Below are 19589 nucleotides of genomic sequence, written 5' to 3' on the forward strand. Positions count from 1 at the left end.
TTCTGACAGATTCTGACAGTTGTTCAAAGGCTAAAAACAAAGGGGGAAAAGCTTTCTAGTTTTATTTTCCCATCAAAATCTGAATACTTTCTGAAGAGAAAAAAAATAGCAAAAAATATAAATAAATCCCTTTTGTCTGCAAATTCCCTGGTGGAAGTGGGGGAGGTTTGACTGAAATGTTCCTGTGTGACTCATTTCTGGGCATTGCTCTCATTGCTGTCAATGGAAACTTGTCCTCACCAGATTTTATGTCATTTTCTAACCTGCTTGCAAGAAGGTGTTTCGTTTCTTGACTGAGATGAAGGAGGTGCCTGCTTCTCCATTGATATTCCTCCATCTGCCATCAGAGGTGGCCATTTCTCCTGGAAAATAGTGATAAAATCTCCACTGGTGCTTTCCTCCCTTGTCTCACCCTGGGGATGACTCTGATGCTCAGTGGTAGTGGCCTGGTCACAGTAATGTGCCCTGGAGAGTAAATACCCACAAATGTGCTTGGTCCATGAGCTGGGGACCTCTGGCAAGGGCATGGGCTACATCCTCTGTCACATACTGGGCATGCCTGAGAGACTGTACTGATGTAAGCCTTTTCTTGGGTCCTTTATGCTTTGAGACACGTTCTCCTGAGGAACTCCCACAGGACACTACTGGGCTACTGAGAAAGAATTTCCAGAGCTGGAGTCTTTGCTGCCCTTAACAAAAGGAAGTGCTAGGAAAAGAATGAGGGAAAAAAAAAATCCTGAAATCCTGCTCTCACTTAGATGGTCCAATAATTTTATTGTGAAAAATAAAAGGGACATGTAGAACAATGATCATCCTCACTCCTTATAAACAGGTGTCCTCTGGTCAAGGCTAAAAGCACTGAAAAGCCAGCATCCAAGGATGCAGTGTGACCCTCACTTCTCTGGGCACGACCAGTATGAAACACAACCTTTTTTTTTTTTTGTTGCTGTTGTGGGTTTTTTGACCATTTTTTCCTTAACAGTGTCATTGTGTGGTGAAGCCAGTGTGAATTTTCCTTTGGAACCCTGCTGGGGCTGGCATCCCCCTTGCTGCTGAGATGTTTGATTCATGACCTGACAGAAGCCACAACCAGGCTACTGATTTTCACAGAATCACAGAATTGCCAGGGTGGGAAGGAACCTCAAGGATCATCTAGTTCCAACTCTCCTGCCATGAGCAGGGACACCTTCCACTAGATCAGATTGCCCACAGCCACATCCAGCCTGGCCTTAAAAACCTCCAGGGATGGGGCTTCTACCACCTCCCTGGGCAATCTGTTTCAGTGTGTCACCACCCTTATGGTGAAGAACTTCTTTTTAATGTCTCATCTAAATCTACCCTCCTCTAGCTTGGATCCATTTTGTCCTGGTGATCCTTTACTCAGTTCTAACCCTCTTTCCGTACCTGCAGAACTCATTCTCTCAGCTCCTTTGAAGCAGCAGGGCTCCTGTTCTTCACTGCCTCGTTCTGTGCCACACTGAAGATGACAGGCAGGTGGGATTTTCTAGTCTCTGCCTTTCTTTGGTGTGACAGTATAACCTCCACTCCATGTTCTCTACTTTCTCATGGTAAGGATTGAAGAAGCAAAGTCCTGGACACCTGAGGCAAGGTCAAAAATATAGCTCACTGATGTATCAGCCCTGGTTCTTTCCCCTCAAGACAGTCATATTTAGGCATGTCAAGGCACATTTGCAGGGTAATTAACTTTACTGGAGTCCAAGCAACCTGTATGTTGTCATCTTTGTTATTACAGCCCCAGTGCTAATGACCACCCTGGAATTAAGTTCTCCCATCTCTCATTCCTGTTTTCTTTTGCAGCCCCTTTTTAATATACATCTTCACGTCTGCTTCAGAAGCTATACAAATGCTGCAGAAAAATGCTGATGCATACTAAAAATGGGGGGACAAAGAATTCCTCCCTACCTTTCCCCAGAAATGCAGTTATCACCAGGGCAACTTAACTTTAGAGTTCACTAAAAATTCAAGCTGTTGGCTTAGATCCAGCAAGGGAGAAGTTTTATAGACTGAGCTAAGTGTGAATTACAGTTATGGTTACAGCTTTTTTTTTTTCCCTTTCTTTCCCCCTCCCCCTTTTCATATTTTTTCTCTTTTTTCCCTTTCCCCTTTTTCCCTTTCCCCTTTTTTTCCCTTTCCCCTTTTTTTCCCTTTCCCCTTTTTTTCCCTTTCCCCTTTTTTTCCCTTTCCCCTTTTTTTCCCTTTCCCCTTTTTTTTCCTTTCCCCTTTTTTTCCCTTTCCCCTTTTTTTTCCCTTTCCCCTTTTTTTTCCTTTCCCCCTTTTTTTTCCTTTCCCTTTTTTTTTCCTTTCCCCTTTTTTTTCCTTTCCCCTTTTTTTTCCTTTCCCCTTTTTTCCTTCCCCTTTTTTTCCCTTTCCCCTTTTTTTTCCCTTTCCCCTTTTTTTTCCCTTTCCCCTTTTTTTTCCCTTTCCCCTTTTTTTTCCCTTTCCCCTTTTTTTTCCCTTCCCCTTTTTTTTCCCTTTCCCCTTTTTTTTCCCTTTCCCCTTTTTTTTCCCTTTCCCTTTTTTTTCCCTTTCCCCTTTTTTTTCCCTTTCCTTTTTTCCCTTCCCTTTTTTTTTCCCTTTCCCCTTTTTTTTCCCTTTCCCCTTTTTTTTTCCCTTTCCCCTTTTTTTTTCCCTTTCCCCTTTTTTTTCCCTTTCCCCTTTTTTTTCTTTCCTTTTTTTCCCTTTCCCCTTTTTTTTTTTCCCTTTTTTTCCCTTTTTTTTTTCCCTTTCCCCTTTTTTTTCCCTTTCCCCTTTTTTTTCCCTTTCCCCTTTTTTTTCCCTTTCCCTTTTTTTTCCCTTTCCCCTTTTTTTTTCCCTTTCCCTTTTTTTTCCCTTTCCCCTTTTTTTTCCCTTTCCCCTTTTTTTTTCCCTTTCCCCTTTTTTTTTTTCCCTTTTTTTTCCCTTTCCCTTTTTTTTCCTTTCCCTTTTTTTTCCCTTTCCCTTTTTTTTTTTTCCCTTTTTTTTCCTTTCCCCTTTTTTTTCCCTTTCCCCTTTTTTTTCTTTCCCTTTTTTTTCCCTTTCCCCTTTTTTTTCCCTTCCCCTTTTTTTTTCCTTTCCCCTTTTTTTCCCCTTTCCCTTTTTTTCCCTTTCCCTTTTTTCCCTTTCCCCTTTCTTTCCCTTTCCCTTTCTTTCCCTTTCCCCTTTTTTCCCTTTCCCTTTCTTTCCCTTTCCCTTTTTTTCCTTTCCCTTTTTTTTCCCTTTCCCCTTTTTTTTCCTTTCCCTTTTTTTTCCCTTTCCCCTTTTTTTTCCCTTTCCCTTTTTTTTCCCTTTCCCCTTTTTTTTCCCTTTCCCTTTTTTTTCCCTTTCCCTTTTTTTTCCCTTTCCCTTTTTTTTCCCTTTCCCTTTTTTTCCCTTTCCCCTTTTTTTTCCCTTTCCCTTTTTTTTCCCTTTCCCCTTTTTTTTTCCCTTTCCCCTTTTTTTTCCTTTCCCTTTTTTTCCCTTTCCCTTTTTTTTCCCTTTCCCCTTTTTTTTCCTTTCCCTTTTTTTTCCTTTCCCTTTTTTTTCCCTTTCCCCTTTTTTTTCCCTTTCCCCTTTTTTTTCCCTTTCCCCTTTTTTTTCCCTTTCCCTTTTTTTTCCCTTTCCCCTTTTTTTCCCTTTCCCCTTTTTTTTCCCTTTCCCCTTTTTTTTCCCTTTCCCCTTTTTTTTCCCTTTCCCCTTTTTTTTCCCTTTCCCCTTTTTTTTCCCTTTCCCCTTTTTTTTCCCTTTCCCCTTTTTTTTCCCTTTCCCCTTTTTTTTCCCTTTCCCCTTTTTTTCCCTTTCCCCTTTTTTTTCCCTTTCCCCTTTTTTTTCCCTTTCCCCTTTTTTTTCCCTTTCCCCTTTTTTTCCCCTTTCCCCTTTTTTTCCCCTTTCCCCTTTTTTTCCCCTTTCCCCTTTTTTTCCCCTTTCCCCTTTTTTTCCCCTTTCCCCTTTTTTTCCCCTTTCCCCTTTTTTTTCCCCTTCCCCTTTTTTTTCCCCTTCCCCTTTTTTTTCCCCTTCCCCTTTTTTTTCCCCTTCCCCTTTTTTTTCCCCCTTTCCCCTCTTTTCCCCCTTTCCCCTCTTTTCCCCCTCCTTTCCCCTCTTTTCCCCCTCCTTTCCCCTCTTTTCCCCCTCCTTTCCCCTCTTTTCCCCCTCCTTTCCCTCTTTTCCCCCTCCTTTCCCCTCTTTTCCCCCTCCTTTCCCCTCTTTTCCCCTCCTTTCCCCTCTTTTCCCCCTCCTTTCCCCCTTTTTTCCTTTTCAGTCACAGAAGTGAGTGCCCAGCCTGGTTGCAACACTCCCAAGATGCCCTTGTTAATCCAGAAAGGCAAGATAAGGAGGTGCATTTTTCTGCTCAGTCTGGCACTTTATGCAGTCACTGGCTTAACTCCAGGAAGTAAAAGCTGTGGGTTAATAGGAGTTCAGTTCACCCTTGCCCCCTTGCTTCTTCTCCACCATGTTCAGATGATGCAGAGCTTCTAGGTCCACAGAGAAACTGGAAACACTTGTTTGCAATAATCCCAATGACAAAGGGCAGAAAGAAGGGTTAAGCCACAGCTCTTTGTATGTCCACAACCTATGCTTCACCAGTGCATGCTGCTCACAGAGGGTGCAGAAGGGAGAGCAACTGTAGGCTATGGGGACTGGTGTCAAGGGACATGGGAATGTGGGTAGTGCAGAGGAGCAGGTTGGAGGACACATGCCTAGGTTCCAAAGGAAGGGTCCCTAAGAGATGGGCTAATTCCTTTCTTATCTGAGCAGTGATTGATGGGGATCCAGCACCCTGTTTTCAGGAGGGGTATGGGGCCAGGAAGGGTAAACAGCCCCATTTTACTTGGAGAATGAGGAACATGGATGGCAGAGGATGGCAAGTGGGTGGATGTGTCTGCTTAGGAGAGGCAGTGGGAAATGTTACTGAATGTGGTGGGATGGTTGAGGTAGCTGCTTGTGGCTGAGAGTTCCTCTGGAGCATGAGAAAGAGTTTTCTCCTTTCCTTCCCCCTCTCTTCTCTATTGCTTCGGAGTTGGAAGCTGGAGAAAAGGTCTTGCTTACCAAGTGCTTGCTTACTGTGTGCTGGCTGTGTTGGATTACTGGCTATTTTTAAATGCTGGAAGCTCTCCCTGAGAAAGTCACAGACCCCAGTTGCTGGGTGGATATACTTTCAGTGCAGCAGTCCCAAAGGCCACCCACAGGTAATGGACTGCTGGCCATGGAGGGAAGGGGGGCCAAGTGAGCTCACCTGCCCTGGCTGCTTGTCCCTTCTGGTAGTGGGCCTGGACTGGAGAGGGCAAGTTTCTAGAAATAATGTGCTCCAAGCCAGCAAGCCAGCAGATCCTTGTGCCACTGGCTCTCTTGTGCTGATGGAGAATCTGCCTGGTGTACCTCAAACAAGCAGCAACTGCCTTTTGCAATATTTAGAATCAGTCCAAAGACTTCAGCACTGTTCCAGTTACAGGAAATATTGGCTGATTATTATGGGATAATTTGGGATGAAAGGAACTTCACAAGGACATCTAGTCCAAGCTCCTGCTGGGACAGGCTGGAACAGCAGCCAGGGCTCCCCATAGGCTATGGCCCCAGCTTGGAAGGGATACATTTGATGGGAACAGTCAGGTATGCTGGACATAAAATTATTTCTCCAGACTTGGAATAGGCATTTCCAAGGCCTTGGCCAAATGTTCACCTGCTTCCAAATTTATTTGTTGTCTTTACATTGCACTCTATTGGAGTGAAACAGATTTGCATCACAGAATATTTCTCTATGGTATTTCTCTTAAACATCTATGGATTCCCAGTGCTGGCCATCTCCAAGGTTAAGATAGTAATTGCAGTCACACCCTTCCCACTACTCCTGTACAAGAACTCTTCAGGTCAGCTTAGGATAGATTAGTTTTTATGTGCATTCAAGGAAAAGAAATAAACAAACAAAAAACAGAAGAGGAAAAAAGCCTGGTACAGGAGAGAAACTTCTGCTAGAAGGTATTATGGGATATGGTACATAAAAACTTTCTGCCTTTCATTGCAGCACATAAATGTGCGGGTGAGAGAAGAAAGTAGTTAAATGAAGGCATTTCATGCAAGAGGAACTTTTAATCATGAGCAGCTCAACAGCTGATGATTGGAATAGCTTTGCCTGCCCTGTTTACCCATCACTTTGTTCCACTCTGGGGTTCTGCTTTGTCCACAGGGACAACTACCATATTGCAAGTAAACACTGCTGCGTTCTCTGCTCCGCCTTCTTGCCTATCTACACTTATCCCATGGGAGAAGAGTCAGCTCTGAATAACACAGAGTGAGTAAACAAATCTATTTTAAAGAAAAATTGTGCTGAGCAGGAGCAGCTTGTTCCTAAGAGCTTTGAAAACTGGCATTGTGTTCTTGCTGGAAAGGCACTAAAGTACAAAGGTTTCTGTCCCTTGCACTAACTATCCCCTTGTGCACACAGGCATTATGGCTTTTGGTCAGGGGCCATGTGTATGAAAGCTCATGGACTAACATGCCTTTTTCCTCTGGATGAGACACCATTGCTGGCCAACAGGATGCTTTGCAGCTGGAGGAGCTCATTAAATCTAGTCCCATTAAATCTGTAAAGGCTGCAGACAATATAACAGCTAGCAAGCTGCTCTGGTCTGTCTTGTGCTATCTCCAGGCACATCAGTGGGGAACTGAGATGTACATAGATGCTTCCCTGCCCATGAGCAGATACAGAGGGGGTCATGCAGAGCCTCTAGCTGGATACAGCTGTAGACTGGTATTAGAAACCAAGGAAGGAGTAAGCTGCTAGCAGAGGAGCCCATTGAAGGGTGATGGATCTGCTCTATTGTGTCAAGGAACATGAGATGCTTGCAAAGACAGCAAAGGCATCTCCTAAAGGATGGGAGGTGGGTAGAAAAAGCCACTTCAGAAAGCCCTGCCTGAACCCATCCTAATCCTAGAAAGCTTTACACAGACATGGGGGAGCACAGGCCAAGCTGAACGATGGAGCTCCACCTAGTTCTGTTGTTTGGTTTCCAAATCTCGTCCCTTTGACTCAAGGAGGGCCAAACAGACACTGAGCCAGGTTTCCAGACTGGCAGCCAATTCACTCCAGGGGACATTTCTTGGGCCCAGGTCTGCCTCATCTAATGGCATAAGGACTGCAGGCACAGGAGGGTGGTAGTGCTAGCCAGCACCAACGGCTTCTGAAATTCACATTGATTCCTTTCCCTGTTTGATCTTCCACTAAGCAAGACAAACAGGTTTGATTTGCAGATTGTCTCTCTCTCTCCTCCAGATTGCCCAAATAACATTTACAGGAAATCATGTTTCCAGCTAGAGTCTGGCATCCATGGGCTGCTACCCTGCCATGGAGCAGCAGGAGTGGAGCTGCAGGAAAGTCAGATGGATTATCACTATTCCCCTCTGGCACTGGAGAGTCAAAACATGCGTTCTCAGAAGCAAAAGGTATGTTTCAAACACTGGGAAAGTGGCTCTGTGCCAAGGCACCAACATGATAGGCTGCTACAGCAACTGGTCTGTGAGCATCACCCTGGGAGGAGGTTGGGTTCAGTGTGAATTGCTTCCTTTGCAGACTTTTTATGTGTGCATCTTTCTGTATACTTTCTCCTTTTGCACTTCCCAAGTGTTGTGCCCCTACAGGCACTTAACAAGTCCTCTGTTCCTTTCTCGGGGTGCGTAGTAGTTTGAGCTTTAGGTGTTGCACTTGAGGCTGCTTGGTGAAGTTTAATCAAAGCAGCAGCTTTTTGTTCAGCCACTGCAGGCCTGGCTGTTTCTCACTGGCTGTTTCATTACTACCTTGCTGTTTTGCTAGCTCCCAGCTCACTGCAGCTCTGTCCACTCTGACGTGGGCTGTTTTCTCCCTCAGGCTTGTGGCAACCTTATGAAGGGCCATGGGAGCTGTGCTGTTGATGAAAACAGGAGAATATAGAATCATACAATGTTTGCAGTTGGAAGGGACCTTTAAAGGTCATCTAGTCCAAGCCCCCTGCAGTAAGTAGGAACATTTTCAACTAGACCAGGTTGCTCAGAACCCCATGCAACCTGACCTTAAATATTTCTACCACCTCTCTGGGTAACCAGTGCCAGTGTTTCACCACCCTCACCATAAAAAATGTCATCCTTCTATATAGTCTAGATCTCCCCTCTTGCAGTTTAAAACCATCACCCTTTATCCTGTTGCAACAGCTCCTCCTAAAAACATTTTCCCCTTCTTTTAGGCCTCCTTTAAGTGCTAAAAGGCTGCTATAAGGTATCCCTAGACTTTTCTTCTTCAGACTGAACAATTCTCTCAGGCTATTGTCATAGGAGAGGTGTTCCATCCCTCTGATCATTTTTGTGGCCTCTTCTGGACCCACTGCAACATGTCCATGTCTTTCTTCTATCATATAAAACTTCCTCTGTTTTACCTATGGCAAACCTTGCCAAGCCTAAGAAAAGACAGGCTGACCACTCTACCAAACGCTTTCTTATGTATTGGTCTTTCTCAATGTGGAGAAGGACCTAGGAAACGTGGTGGACAAATTCCCCATTAGCCAGCAATGAGCCCTTGTAGCTAAGAAAGCAAATAGTCTCCAGGGGTGCATTAAGAAGAGCGTAGCCAGCAAGCTGAGGGAGGTTCTCCTGCCCTTCTAGGCTGCCCTAGTGAGGCCTTGTCTGGAGTACTATGTCAATTTCTGGGTTCCCCAGTTCAAGAGGGACAGGAAACTACTGAAGAGAGTCCAGTGGAAGGCTGTGAAGGTGGTGAGGGACAGGGACTTGAGCATCTCTCTTACAAGGAAGACTGAGAGACCTGGGGCTGTTTACCCTGGAAAAGACCGAGAGGGGATCTTAGCAATGCTTACAAACATGTAAAGGGCAGTGGCCCAGAGGATGGGCCAAACTGTTTTCAGTGGTGCCTAGTTACTTGGACAACAGGCAAAGAGGACAAACGGGACACTGGAGGTTCCATGTGAATAGAAGTAAAAACTTTCCTGGGACGGCGGCAGCACTGGAACAGGCTGCCCAGAGAGTTTATGGAATCTTTCCTGGAGACTCCAGATTCAAAATCTGCCTCGATGTGATCCTGGGCAACCTGCCCTAAGTGGTCCTGCTTTAGCAGCGGGGTTGGACTCGATCTCTGGAGGTCCCTTCCAAACCCCACCGTTCTGCGATCCTGCATCCTTCCTGTAGCAGTCCAAGTGGTACCCGTGTGGCTGCTCTGGGGAGCGGGGACAGCACTGTAAATTATCACCCATTTTAAGTAGTTGCTGGAAAAAGGAGCCTTAGGCCCATGTACCAGCGCCTGTGCTCTGCCGGGCTAAGGCCCCCGGCTCGGGCCGCTGAGGACAGGAGCAGGAGAGCCGGGCCGGGCAGCAGCAGCTTCCCTCCCGCTGAGGAGCCACGGCGGGGCGGGTCTGAAGGAGGAATGGCTCCGGCCTTACTCGGCGCTGCCGGAGCGGAGCCGAACCACCTTCCTCCCGCCGGGGAAAACCACCTTAACGCGGAGGCAGGAAGCTGCCGGGCCGCCAGGCACCAATCAGGCCGGCCTGGGGAGGGACGCGGCGGCGGCAGCCGGGGAACGCTGCCGGCGGGGAGGCGAGGCCAAGCCGGCCCGGCGGTACGAGATGGCGGAGGGCGGCCCCCCGGGCGGCGGGGATCCGCCCGCTGTCTCAGGCGGGCAGGCAGGTAACGTAAGGCGGGGGCGAGCTGCCCGCTGTGGGTCCACCGCCATCCCAGGGGCTCCTTTCGGGACGGGACAGGACAGGTCCCTTCGCTGCCACGGCAGCCTCTAGTCAGGGCTCAGCCCGGCTCCCCCTCCGCCCCTCTCTCTCCAGCGCAGGTCGTAACCTGAAGGAATGGCTGCGGGAGCAGTTTTGCGACCACCCCATCGAGCACTGCGAGGACACCCGGCTGCACGACGCGGCCTATGTGGGGGACCTGCCCACCCTCAAAAGCTTGCTGCAAGATGAGAGCTTCCAAAGGTGAGGAGAGCTTCCAAAGGTGAGGGGCGTTTCTCACACCCTACCCTGTCCACACCCCCAGCGCTGCCTTTGGAGACCTTTACATAGACAAGAGTGAGAGGACCCACTCATGCTGCCTTTAGAGAGACCCCTCACAGGGACCAGGGTGCTATGTCCCTGCTTTAAAACATTTTGGAAAAATGACTCCGTGGGGCTACTCACCCCACACCAGTCTTCCTACAGCCTGCTCCTTTTGGATGGAGATCCCCATCTCACTCTGTTTTTACAGGAGTGGTGTCAGGGTGGGTAGATGCCCCACTTGCCCCTGAAATCATCCCCCTCTGTGGTCTCCCAGGAGGCAAATCTGAAGCCTGTTTGTGTGTGGCAGCCACACACAACCTCTTTTTCAGATCTGGGTAGAAATGTAGTATCATGAAAATAGGAGCCTGTGTATAATGGGGAAAACACACAGAAGGGATTACAATCGAATATAAACCTGAAACACCCGATGTTACAGAATCTGCCCTGTGTGAAGTGGGGATAGATAATTAATTTTCCTGCACCATGGAGAAAACTGCTTAGAGTGCAGAATGTCTCCCAGCCTCAAAAAAGTGTCCTTTCAACAAAAATGAGAATGGCCCTCCCTCTCTTTTTGCCGCCTGGATACCTGGGCCTCTTTGGATCCTTTGGCTGAGATTTTTTGCCTTCTTTTTGTCCCATTATATGAGAACCTTGTGCCATCCTTCCTTGCAGGAAAAAGCACAGTTTGGCAGGAGGAGGAGGGCTGGACTCACAGCACCAGCAAACAGGTGGTGGAGTGAGCAGAAAAGTGGCTTCTTTGAATTTGAGGGCAGGTACAGAGTGGAGATCCCCAAACCCCCAGTGTTAAAGGGAGCACTTTATCATAACTCTTGACAACTGAGGGCTTATTGTGGGGTTTATTCTACTCCTTTTCCTAAAACATAGTTGAAAAAAAAGCATCATTGCTCTGCTGGCAAACTCTGTAAATGCATTGTGCAAAAGCTGCTTTGTCCTGTACCAGTTACGTGGACCTGCATGGAGTGAGCCAGAAGAGCAAATCCACTGCTGTGCTGGCTAAAGAGTGCTTTTGCCAGCCTACATTTGCCTTAACGAAATCCCTTCCCCTCTGTGTATGCCTGCTAAAATGGTACCCACCATGATTTACAGAGAATTTGGGAGTGAGGTCTGGATGTTTATGAGATCTGCAGGACTAACCTGAGGTCTAGATGAGCATGACAGCTAGTACAGGTTATTTCAGATGGGATCGAAGCAGTGCCAGCCAGAGTCATCTCTTTCAATAAACTGGAAAGGGCTTTAATGCCAGTACAGCTGTCCAACGAGGATGCTAATGGCCTACTTACGCCATTCAGTGCAGGATGGCTGCACCTCCCAAAGCTTGCTCCTTGCTGTCAGGGCTAAGTTTCCCTGGATTTGTGTTAATGTCATCCCATGGCTCCTGGGGTGGGTCTGTATGTTGCCAGCAGTGTGATATGGATGTATGCCTGCATTGCCATGCATTGTTCTCCTTCTGTGTCCTCTCACTGTTTTCCTCCTGCTTTTCACAACTTACTGCCCACTTTGGAGCAACTTGAATTAAATGGTTGTGTCCCCAAGTCAGTCACTGCTGATTTGAGACGTCTCTCTGTAAAAAGAGAGGAGGGAGTATTTTATTTTTTTGTGCATTGAAGCAGGGCTTGTCCCTCACTGTGCATACATGCAGCTCCTGGCACAGTAGAGCTGCTGTAAAGCTCATCTTCCAGGCACTGCTCTGGTACGTGCTGTAGTCTGGCTTCCTATCTGCAGTGCCTGGTCAGAATATGGGCAAGAGCTTTTTGGGGCTGCTAAGAAGAGCTAACATGGGAAGGAAGAGCTTCAAGGGAGCAGTTTGGGCTCTTCCCGGGAGGCTGGGAGAGGTGGGGTGGTGGAAGGCAATGGGAGGACTTCTCTGACCCAATGCTTTTCTCCCCCCATGCCAGCCGGATCAACGAGAAGTCAGTGTGGTGCTGCGGCTGGCTGCCCTGCACGCCACTGCGCATCGCCGCCACCGCCGGCCACGGCCCCTGCGTCGACTTCCTCCTCCGCAAAGGGGCTGAGATCGACCTGGTGGATGTGAAAGGGCAGACTGCCCTCTATGTGGCCGTGGTCAACGGGCACCTTGAGTGTGCCAAGATTCTCCTGGAAGCTGGTGCTGACCCCAACGGCAGCCGGCACCACCGCAGCACTCCTGTCTACCACGCGGCACGTGTGGGCCGGGCAGACATCCTCCAGGAGCTGATCAGGTGAGAGCTTGAGTGCAGGCTGGAGATGGTCCTGGTGGGGAGAGGGATGCCTCTACCTCCCTCTCTTCATCTCTTGGGATCTTTTCCCCTATGGGTTCAGAGTATCTGTTCCCTCCTCGCATGCCTAGTACCTCCACAGGCTTGGTGTAGCTGGCCAAGAGATGAACAGGAGAGAGGATGGAGAAGTGCCCAAAGAGGCATCCTTGTCTTCCCCATTGCTTGTCCCTGGCAACAGATTTCTGCCCTGCTGTGTGACTTCTTCTAGGACAAATCACAAGGAAGAGTCTTTGTTTCTGAGCCCACCATCCACTTAGAGCCAAATTTTACGAAGTGTCTCTTCACCACCTCCCTCCATCCTGACTGCCAGCTCCATGCCCCTGGCTGAGTTTGTGTGATGTGGATCCTCCAGCAAACCAAAACTTGTTTGGAAACACATTTCTCCTTTGCTTAGTTCTGCTGCTCTGACCTTTTTCTGCCCTTGGGAGAAGAGATGCTTGTTACCAACATTGGGCTGCTCCTGGCTACCAGGTGTTTGCCTATCATTAGGATGACCTCCGTGGCATCTGATTCGGTCTCCCCTTGGCAAACACTTCATGCCCAGCTCTCTCAAAACCTCACCAGCCCAGGTGGCCCCTGTGAGGCAGAGAGTCACAGCCATCGCTGTAAGGTGATGAAGAGTAACCTGTGGTGGGTGACTGGTGACCTTGGGAGAGCTTCTCTGCAGCATCAGCAGTGATTGAGCTCAAGGTCTATCGGTAGGCTGTGCAGGCTTGAGTTTCTTCCTCTGTGGCATGCTGTGATGCTTCCTTTCTTCTAATTGGAAGTTTTTTGTATAAGGAACCATGTGGGACAACTATATGGGCTATTGATGCAAAATGATAAGGGTTCAGAAGAGGAAAATACAGGTCATAAAAAGAAATAGTAGAAGGTATTTGGATCCACACGGAAATGTTGTGCAGTGAATCCCCTTGATGACTGCAAAAGCCAGAAAATGATGACGAAAAGGATTTGAATAGAAGGTTTTCAAAGTACTTGGGGATTTTCTTCTTTGCTTTTTGCCTGTGGGGAAGTTAATTTTCATACAAGTGAGCTTCAAGGAAGCTGGCATCTGGAAAGAAAGGGAGATGGTCCCTCCTACTTGTTACTTTCTCAGCAAGCTGAGAGGATGATGTCCCCATCACCATGTGCTTGTTGGTACAGGGTTCAGCTCACATGGTGCGTTCCCGAGAATCTTCTCTGATACATCCACTAAGGCAGGGTGAAATGTAGCAAATGGTATTTCAGCAGCACATGGAGAGCTGATGCATTGATTTATGTGTCTACTCCTCAGGATACTTTGCCAGCAATATTAAAAGCAAGATTTTGGAAAACCTTCAGGATTAAAAATTAACTGGCGTTTGTCCAATATCTTTTTATTAGACAATGTCTCTCTCAAGGCTGCTAAACTAATACCAAATTGTCAGATTGCCCACGTTTTCAAATATCTTGGAGCACAGATTTCACAGATCTGTTCAGAGTCGCTTACTTTAAAATGCAGTTTTACATTGCAAAGCTCACTCAGAGATTTTTCAAATGTTGATCTAAAGGATTTGGCAGGGACAATGTAGTGGGGAAGACACTTTGACTGAGATACAAGGAAATATTTTGGCATAATCAGCTCAAGAGAGGCTCAGTGTTCTGAAGAAAAAGCTCAACATAGCTGGTCTTGCTGCAGGTGTCTAACCATCACCTAGTTCATTTAATTTTTAATCATATGGTAGCACAATGAGGCTTCTTGTATATGACTGCAGTTGCTGAGCTAGCTAACCAAGCAGTAGGTGAAACTGTATCCATTAACAGTAAATACACACAGAGCTGTGGCATGGTGATCTATTTCATAAGACAGCTGGTGGAAATATTGATGGTTATACTGCCAGGGTAGGGATTACTTTCCTCACAGCTTATGATGTGATCATGCTGCGATGGGATCAGGCTGTTGTGTTGCACTTGTGGTGTGAATGAGGGCTGAGCCAATGCATTAAGGATGAGAGGATCCTTTTGCCACACTAAAACAGTGAAGAGGACATCTGACACATCACCCAAATGCCTCAGAAGCATGCCTAACTGTGATAAAAGTGGAATTTTGTATTGTACTTTGAATTGGGTGTTTCCATTGAGAATTTTCATGACAATAATGGAAAAAGAAGGGGTCTGAAATTAAGGGATACCTGCTCTCTAGTCAGGACCATGGCCATGGGAGGCAGTGACCCTATGATAGTCCTATGAAAGTGTCACAGCAGCACAGATGACTGACTCTATCCAAATCACAGAATATTAGGGATTGGAAGGGACCTCGAAAGATTACCTAGTCCAAATGCTCTTGTAGTCTGATTTTAAGAGGATTTTCTCCAGGGAGCATTTGTGGAGAATAGACACCTTATTTAGCCCTCTGTGCTTCAGCATAGGTGAAGTGTTGCAGATTCAGCAAAGTGCTGTGGAAATCCCTAAAAGGTAGGAATGCTCCCTTAGATGCAGTGGTCCCTGTGCCAGCTGCCTGAACTGGGAAGCAAATCTGAGTCCTGTGAGCTGGTGCTAGGACGGGGTTGTCCTTGGCACCGTTGTTACTGCCTGGCTCTCTCCTTTTCCTGTGTTTCCCCACCCTGCCAGTCTCCTTAGATCTCAGCCAAAATGTCCATGCTTGGGAGATGTTGCACATTGGGATAAAGATATGCTGCAGGCTATTTGCAGCTCTTAGACAAGTTTCCTCAGCCCTTGTTCTGTATGTGCTTGATTTAAATGAGGCTATTCTCATTCTCAGAATGGAAGCATTCTTTGAAGTATTTGCTGGGTAGGGACCAGCCCATGCAGGGTTCAGTGAGAACTGTGCTTGCCTTGAAGCAGGATCTGTCCCCAGGTATTTGTTTTGTTAACTGCAGAACGGAATATAAAGAAGGCAGAATTAAATAGGAAGGCAGAAAAATCTGTTTCTCTTGCAGTTTTTGGAGGAGGATTGGCAGGTGAAGGAACATTTTATCCCTCTCTGGGAAGAAGGGACAGGGCTTTGCTTGATCTGCAGGGGGATCAAGCATTAGGGGATTGCATTGTCTTAGTCCCTTTTCCCATCCAAGCTGCGTGTGAAGTAGATGGAGTTACTATCCCCACTGCTTGGGTGTGACCCAGCTTGGGGAAAATAAATCCTTATTTCTACCATCTCTTCTTCCTACAGTGTTGCTATTTTTCATGTTTTATGCTTTTCCAGAGAGCAAGACGTGGTCTTTTTTGCTCCCATTTATTTGGTTGTATTCTTCACTCCCTACAAAAAAGAAAAAAAGACAAAAAAAAAGAAAAAGGAGAATAACCAAAGCTAATAAGCCCTGTTTTCTGCTCATTTGCCATCTGTGCTTATCAAAATGAGGTAAACTGCAGGCACTGCTTCTGTTTTGTGACAGTGCTGATGTCCACTGAACTTCAACCTGCTTGCCTGCCTTTTCTGTGCCACCGCAAGCCTGAGCCTGCTTTGCTCTGGCCGCAAGGTTTATGGAGCAGTTAGGACACCATGGCACCATATAGCAAAGATTTGAGCTATAGATTTCTTTGTGGGGTAGGGTGAGGCAGGAGACAGTTGCAAAAGGCTTGAGAAGTTTGCTGCTGCAGCTCGTGGAGCTGTCCCCTTCAGTGCCCTGAGTGCTGGTCAGTGAACCTTAATCTCTGGTGTGGTATCTGGTGTAATATATAACTGGTGAATGGAGCTGTGCAGGATGGATGAGGAGAGTGGAAGGTCTCAAACAATAATTTTGGGTTTTTCCAGTTTCCTGTGTGCTGAGAGTTGGCAGGTACACCCCTTCAGCTGAGCAGAGTAGTAGGGAAAAGGCCTCTTTTTTGACTCTCTGATGGGTTTTCTGATGGGATTTCAACCAGTCCAGTTCCTCCAGGAGCAGGATTTTGTCATATATGTTTCACTGTTGAGTGCAGGTTTCCATTTCCCTTCTGTTTGTGGCAGTCAGAGTGATTGCCTGTGTTGTTTTTGGCCCATTTTGTCCTGGTGGGGAAGTTATTTCACTGTATTCTTTCTTAACTAAATTGTTTGGAATCATCCCTGCTCCCCAGCCAGCTCATTACATCTAGCATTACGTGATGCTGGCTCGCGGCTGAGCCATGCCTTGTGCCAAGGCTGTGCATGGCACATTCATCAGGAGGGCAGGAAGGATGTTCCTCAGTTGCTCCTTCTCTCTCTGAAGCCTGAGCTTTGCTTCTTGAAGACTGTGCTGGATACGTGCCCACTCAGAAGCCCTACCAGGCCCAATGAAGGGTAGGTATGGGAAGTCCTCGGCTGGGGGACCACGGAGGTACCAAAGGCAGGCAGGGTACTCACCGTCTGGGTGTCCTTCAGCCTCATCCCCTGACATTTTGTCACCCTGGGCTGCAGTTGTGGTTCCATTGCTCTTCAGACCTCCACTCTTCTCTCTTCCTCACCCAGGTACGGTGCAGACGTGGACGTGAATCACCACCTTCCTTCTCGGGTTCCCAGCCACTCCCTGCGGCCCCTCACCACGCTGGTGGTCTGCCCTCTGTACATCAGCGCTGCCTACCACAACCTCCAGTGCTTCCGGCTGCTGCTCCAGGCTGGAGCCAACCCGGATTTTAACTGCTGTGGGCCCATCAACATCCAAGGCTTCTCTCGAGGCTCCCCAGTGTGTGTGATGGATGCTGTCCTGCGGCATGGCTGTGAAGCAGCGTTTGTCCATCTCTTGATTGACTTTGGAGCCAATCTCAACCTGGTGAAAATGGAAGCCTTGGGAGCTGAATCCACGGGAAGGGTCAAAGTCAACCCTGAGGCTCTGCAGGTGTTCAAAGAAGCAAGAGGTAAGTGGACTTGACTTACTGAAGTGGCACTGGTTTTATCTAGCTCTGGATTTAGGAGAACTCTTTGGAGAGTTTATTTGGTATTTAAGAGCTTTTAAGGTGGTAGGATGGGCACTGACATCCTCTCTTGTGTCTCTTTGTTAGCCAAGTGCAAAAAGGTTGCTTAAACAGTTATACCTAACTTAAAAGTCTAAAGCAATTCATTCACAAAAAGGATAACAGAGATTTAACAAGCTGTTAAGTTAAGCATCAGCGACTTCTCCATCCCCAATGTGGCTCCCAAAGAGCTGTTATTGGCCAGGCAGGCATTAGGCAGGAGAGAACTATAGGGCTGGCCTCTGTGGCTCCCTCAGTGTGGCCGGCCTGCTGCCTGCCTCCAGCTCTGTCAACACTGATGACTCAACCCAGTGGCTTCCCCATAAGCCTCCAGCTGTTTTCCTTCTGTTGCATTTTGTGGTGTTTTCCCTGTTGAGTCCTTCAGCTACCAATGATGTCTATCTCAGCAGCCCAACTAAGCTCTTCCCTGTTGCCTAATCATGTGCTCAGTGCCTGAGGCAAATTTTAGGCAGCGGGGTCCTGTCATGGCTGGGCTCAAAAGTCTGTGGAACACAGGCAGGCTATGCCTGTGTATATATGCATATATGCATATGGCATATGCAGTGAGATCCAGTTCTCCAAATCCATGCAGAAGTGCACTCACTGTTCTGCAGGGGAGCCCAGGGCGGGACCCAAGAGGTAGCAGGAGAGAGCTCAGTGGTGGAAAAGGGTGGGGGAAAAGCTGGCTTTTTGAATGTAACATCCTTTAGCTAGCAATTGTGTTACAAAAGAAGTAAACCAGAGCCTTAGAGCCGCACATGCCTCCGTTTACCTGCAGTTTCTTTCTTTCTATAACAAAACCAACATCAATACAGTGCACACTCTTGTTCCAGCAAGGACAGCACCTCGTAAAACTCCCAGGCTTAGCTGGTGAAGGCCAGGGCTTTGCACCAGGGCTGGAAGTGGGGTTTCCCTCTGAAACTCCAGAAAAATTTGAAAGGGATTCAGGATGTGGGATACAACCCCCAACCCCTACCATGAAGTTGCCCAGCTTTGCACATGCCTCCTTTTTAAAGCTGTCTGGAGTTTTGCTGAGAAGAGATGCACATAAGCTGGAGCAGGTGGTTTTCATTAAGCCTGGTTTTAGGAGGCTAATGGGATTCTTCAGGTAGAGCATGCAGGATAATGCAGTGGTGCCTTGGAGGTCCAGTTCCTGAGTCAACAAGGACACTACCACCCTCTGGTCCCTGTACTAGAAGAGCTCTCCATGAACTCAAAATAAGTCCTAAAAAGAAAACTTGGATAAGGCCTGAGCTGGCTACTCATGCTGTTGTTTCCCAGAGGGTGGTTTAGAGCAAAAATAAAGTCCACATCGTTTCAAAAGGATCCAGATAGTATGAAGCCTCTTACAACCTCCCCTGGTGTGGATTTGGCAGTGATCTCATGAACCCTCTCATGAAGGGACTGGCTCCATGACCACAACCCCATGCAGTCTCCAACTTGCCCTTCCAAACTGCCCATGTGGCAGCTGTTGTTGCTCCAAGTCCTTGGCCAGAAAGGTTTGGCCTTCTCACAGGGAGGGATTTGTGCACACTCAGCTCTCCTGCACCGTCTCTGTGTTGCTGCACAGGACAGGGCCTCAAAGTTTGGAAGGGGTAAATGTCTCCTCAGCTGTCAGCCAGAGCTCAGCACAACTTGCATGCTGTTGTCCTCCTCTCTCTCAACAGTTTTCCTCTGCTTCTTTTCATTGCAGGCTGCACCCGGAGCCTCTTGTCTCTCTGCCGCATAGCTGTGCGAAGAATACTTGGCAAATCTCGTCTGGATCTGATCCATGTTCTTCCAATCCCAGATCCCATTAAACAGTTTTTACTTCATGAACACAGTTAAAGGGCAACTGGCTGCTTTCTGGACAGTTTGATTTGGTAAATGAGTGCACTGATAAAGCCAGGTGCCAATCCTAACCCTTCATCCCCAGTGAAATAACTGTATTGCTCATGGAGCGCACGTAATTCCCTGCTCCTGTGATTTTTCCCTCCAAATTTAGGGTGCAGTGATTTTTTTGGTGTCTGTTCTTAGGCTACTGGTTGTCTAACTGTTGATTTCTTGTTTGCAACTGGTTGGGCAACAAGGCTGATAAGCGTGTGTGGCTGTTACATGAGCAAATACAATATACCCTATATCTGTTAGCATATGTCTGTTCTGACTACCTCTGTTACTGCTCTTTGTTACACACACCTTGGGTCTCAGCGGCACTTCTACCTGGAGGAAAAACCCATACTTAAGTCTTTTCTCCTCCTATAGTATACAAGGGAATCTCTCCTTGCCTTGGTAATGGTTTTAAAACACTGCTGTTCTCTTTCTGCCATCAGTACCTGGCCTACGTGGTTGCTGCTGTAAAAGCTGATGTGTTTTCTCCTGTCCTTTCCTGGTGTGAAATACATCAAGTTTCCTGTCCAGTGCTGTGCATTACTTGGAAAATTGTTTCTCTGCATGCTGCAAGGTA

At 47.4% G+C, this 19589-nt stretch overlaps 1 protein-coding gene across 1 annotated transcript; it reads left to right on the plus strand.

Moving 5' to 3' along the window:
- The first annotated feature begins 9238 nt into the window (after nt 1-9238).
- ASB1 (ankyrin repeat and SOCS box containing 1) lies at nt 9239-19151 on the plus strand. The gene is made up of 5 exons (XM_054380940.1): nt 9239-9633; nt 9783-9929; nt 11906-12208; nt 16665-17050; nt 18840-19151. Exons 1-5 carry the CDS (start codon nt 9239-9241, stop codon nt 18971-18973), a joined length of 1365 nt encoding a protein of 454 aa, XP_054236915.1. The 3' UTR covers nt 18974-19151.
- The last annotated feature ends 438 nt before the right edge of the window (nt 19152-19589 follow it).

This window comes from Indicator indicator, chromosome 5 (genome assembly GCF_027791375.1).
Source record: "Indicator indicator isolate 239-I01 chromosome 5, UM_Iind_1.1, whole genome shotgun sequence".
NCBI lineage: Eukaryota > Metazoa > Chordata > Aves > Piciformes > Indicatoridae > Indicator > Indicator indicator.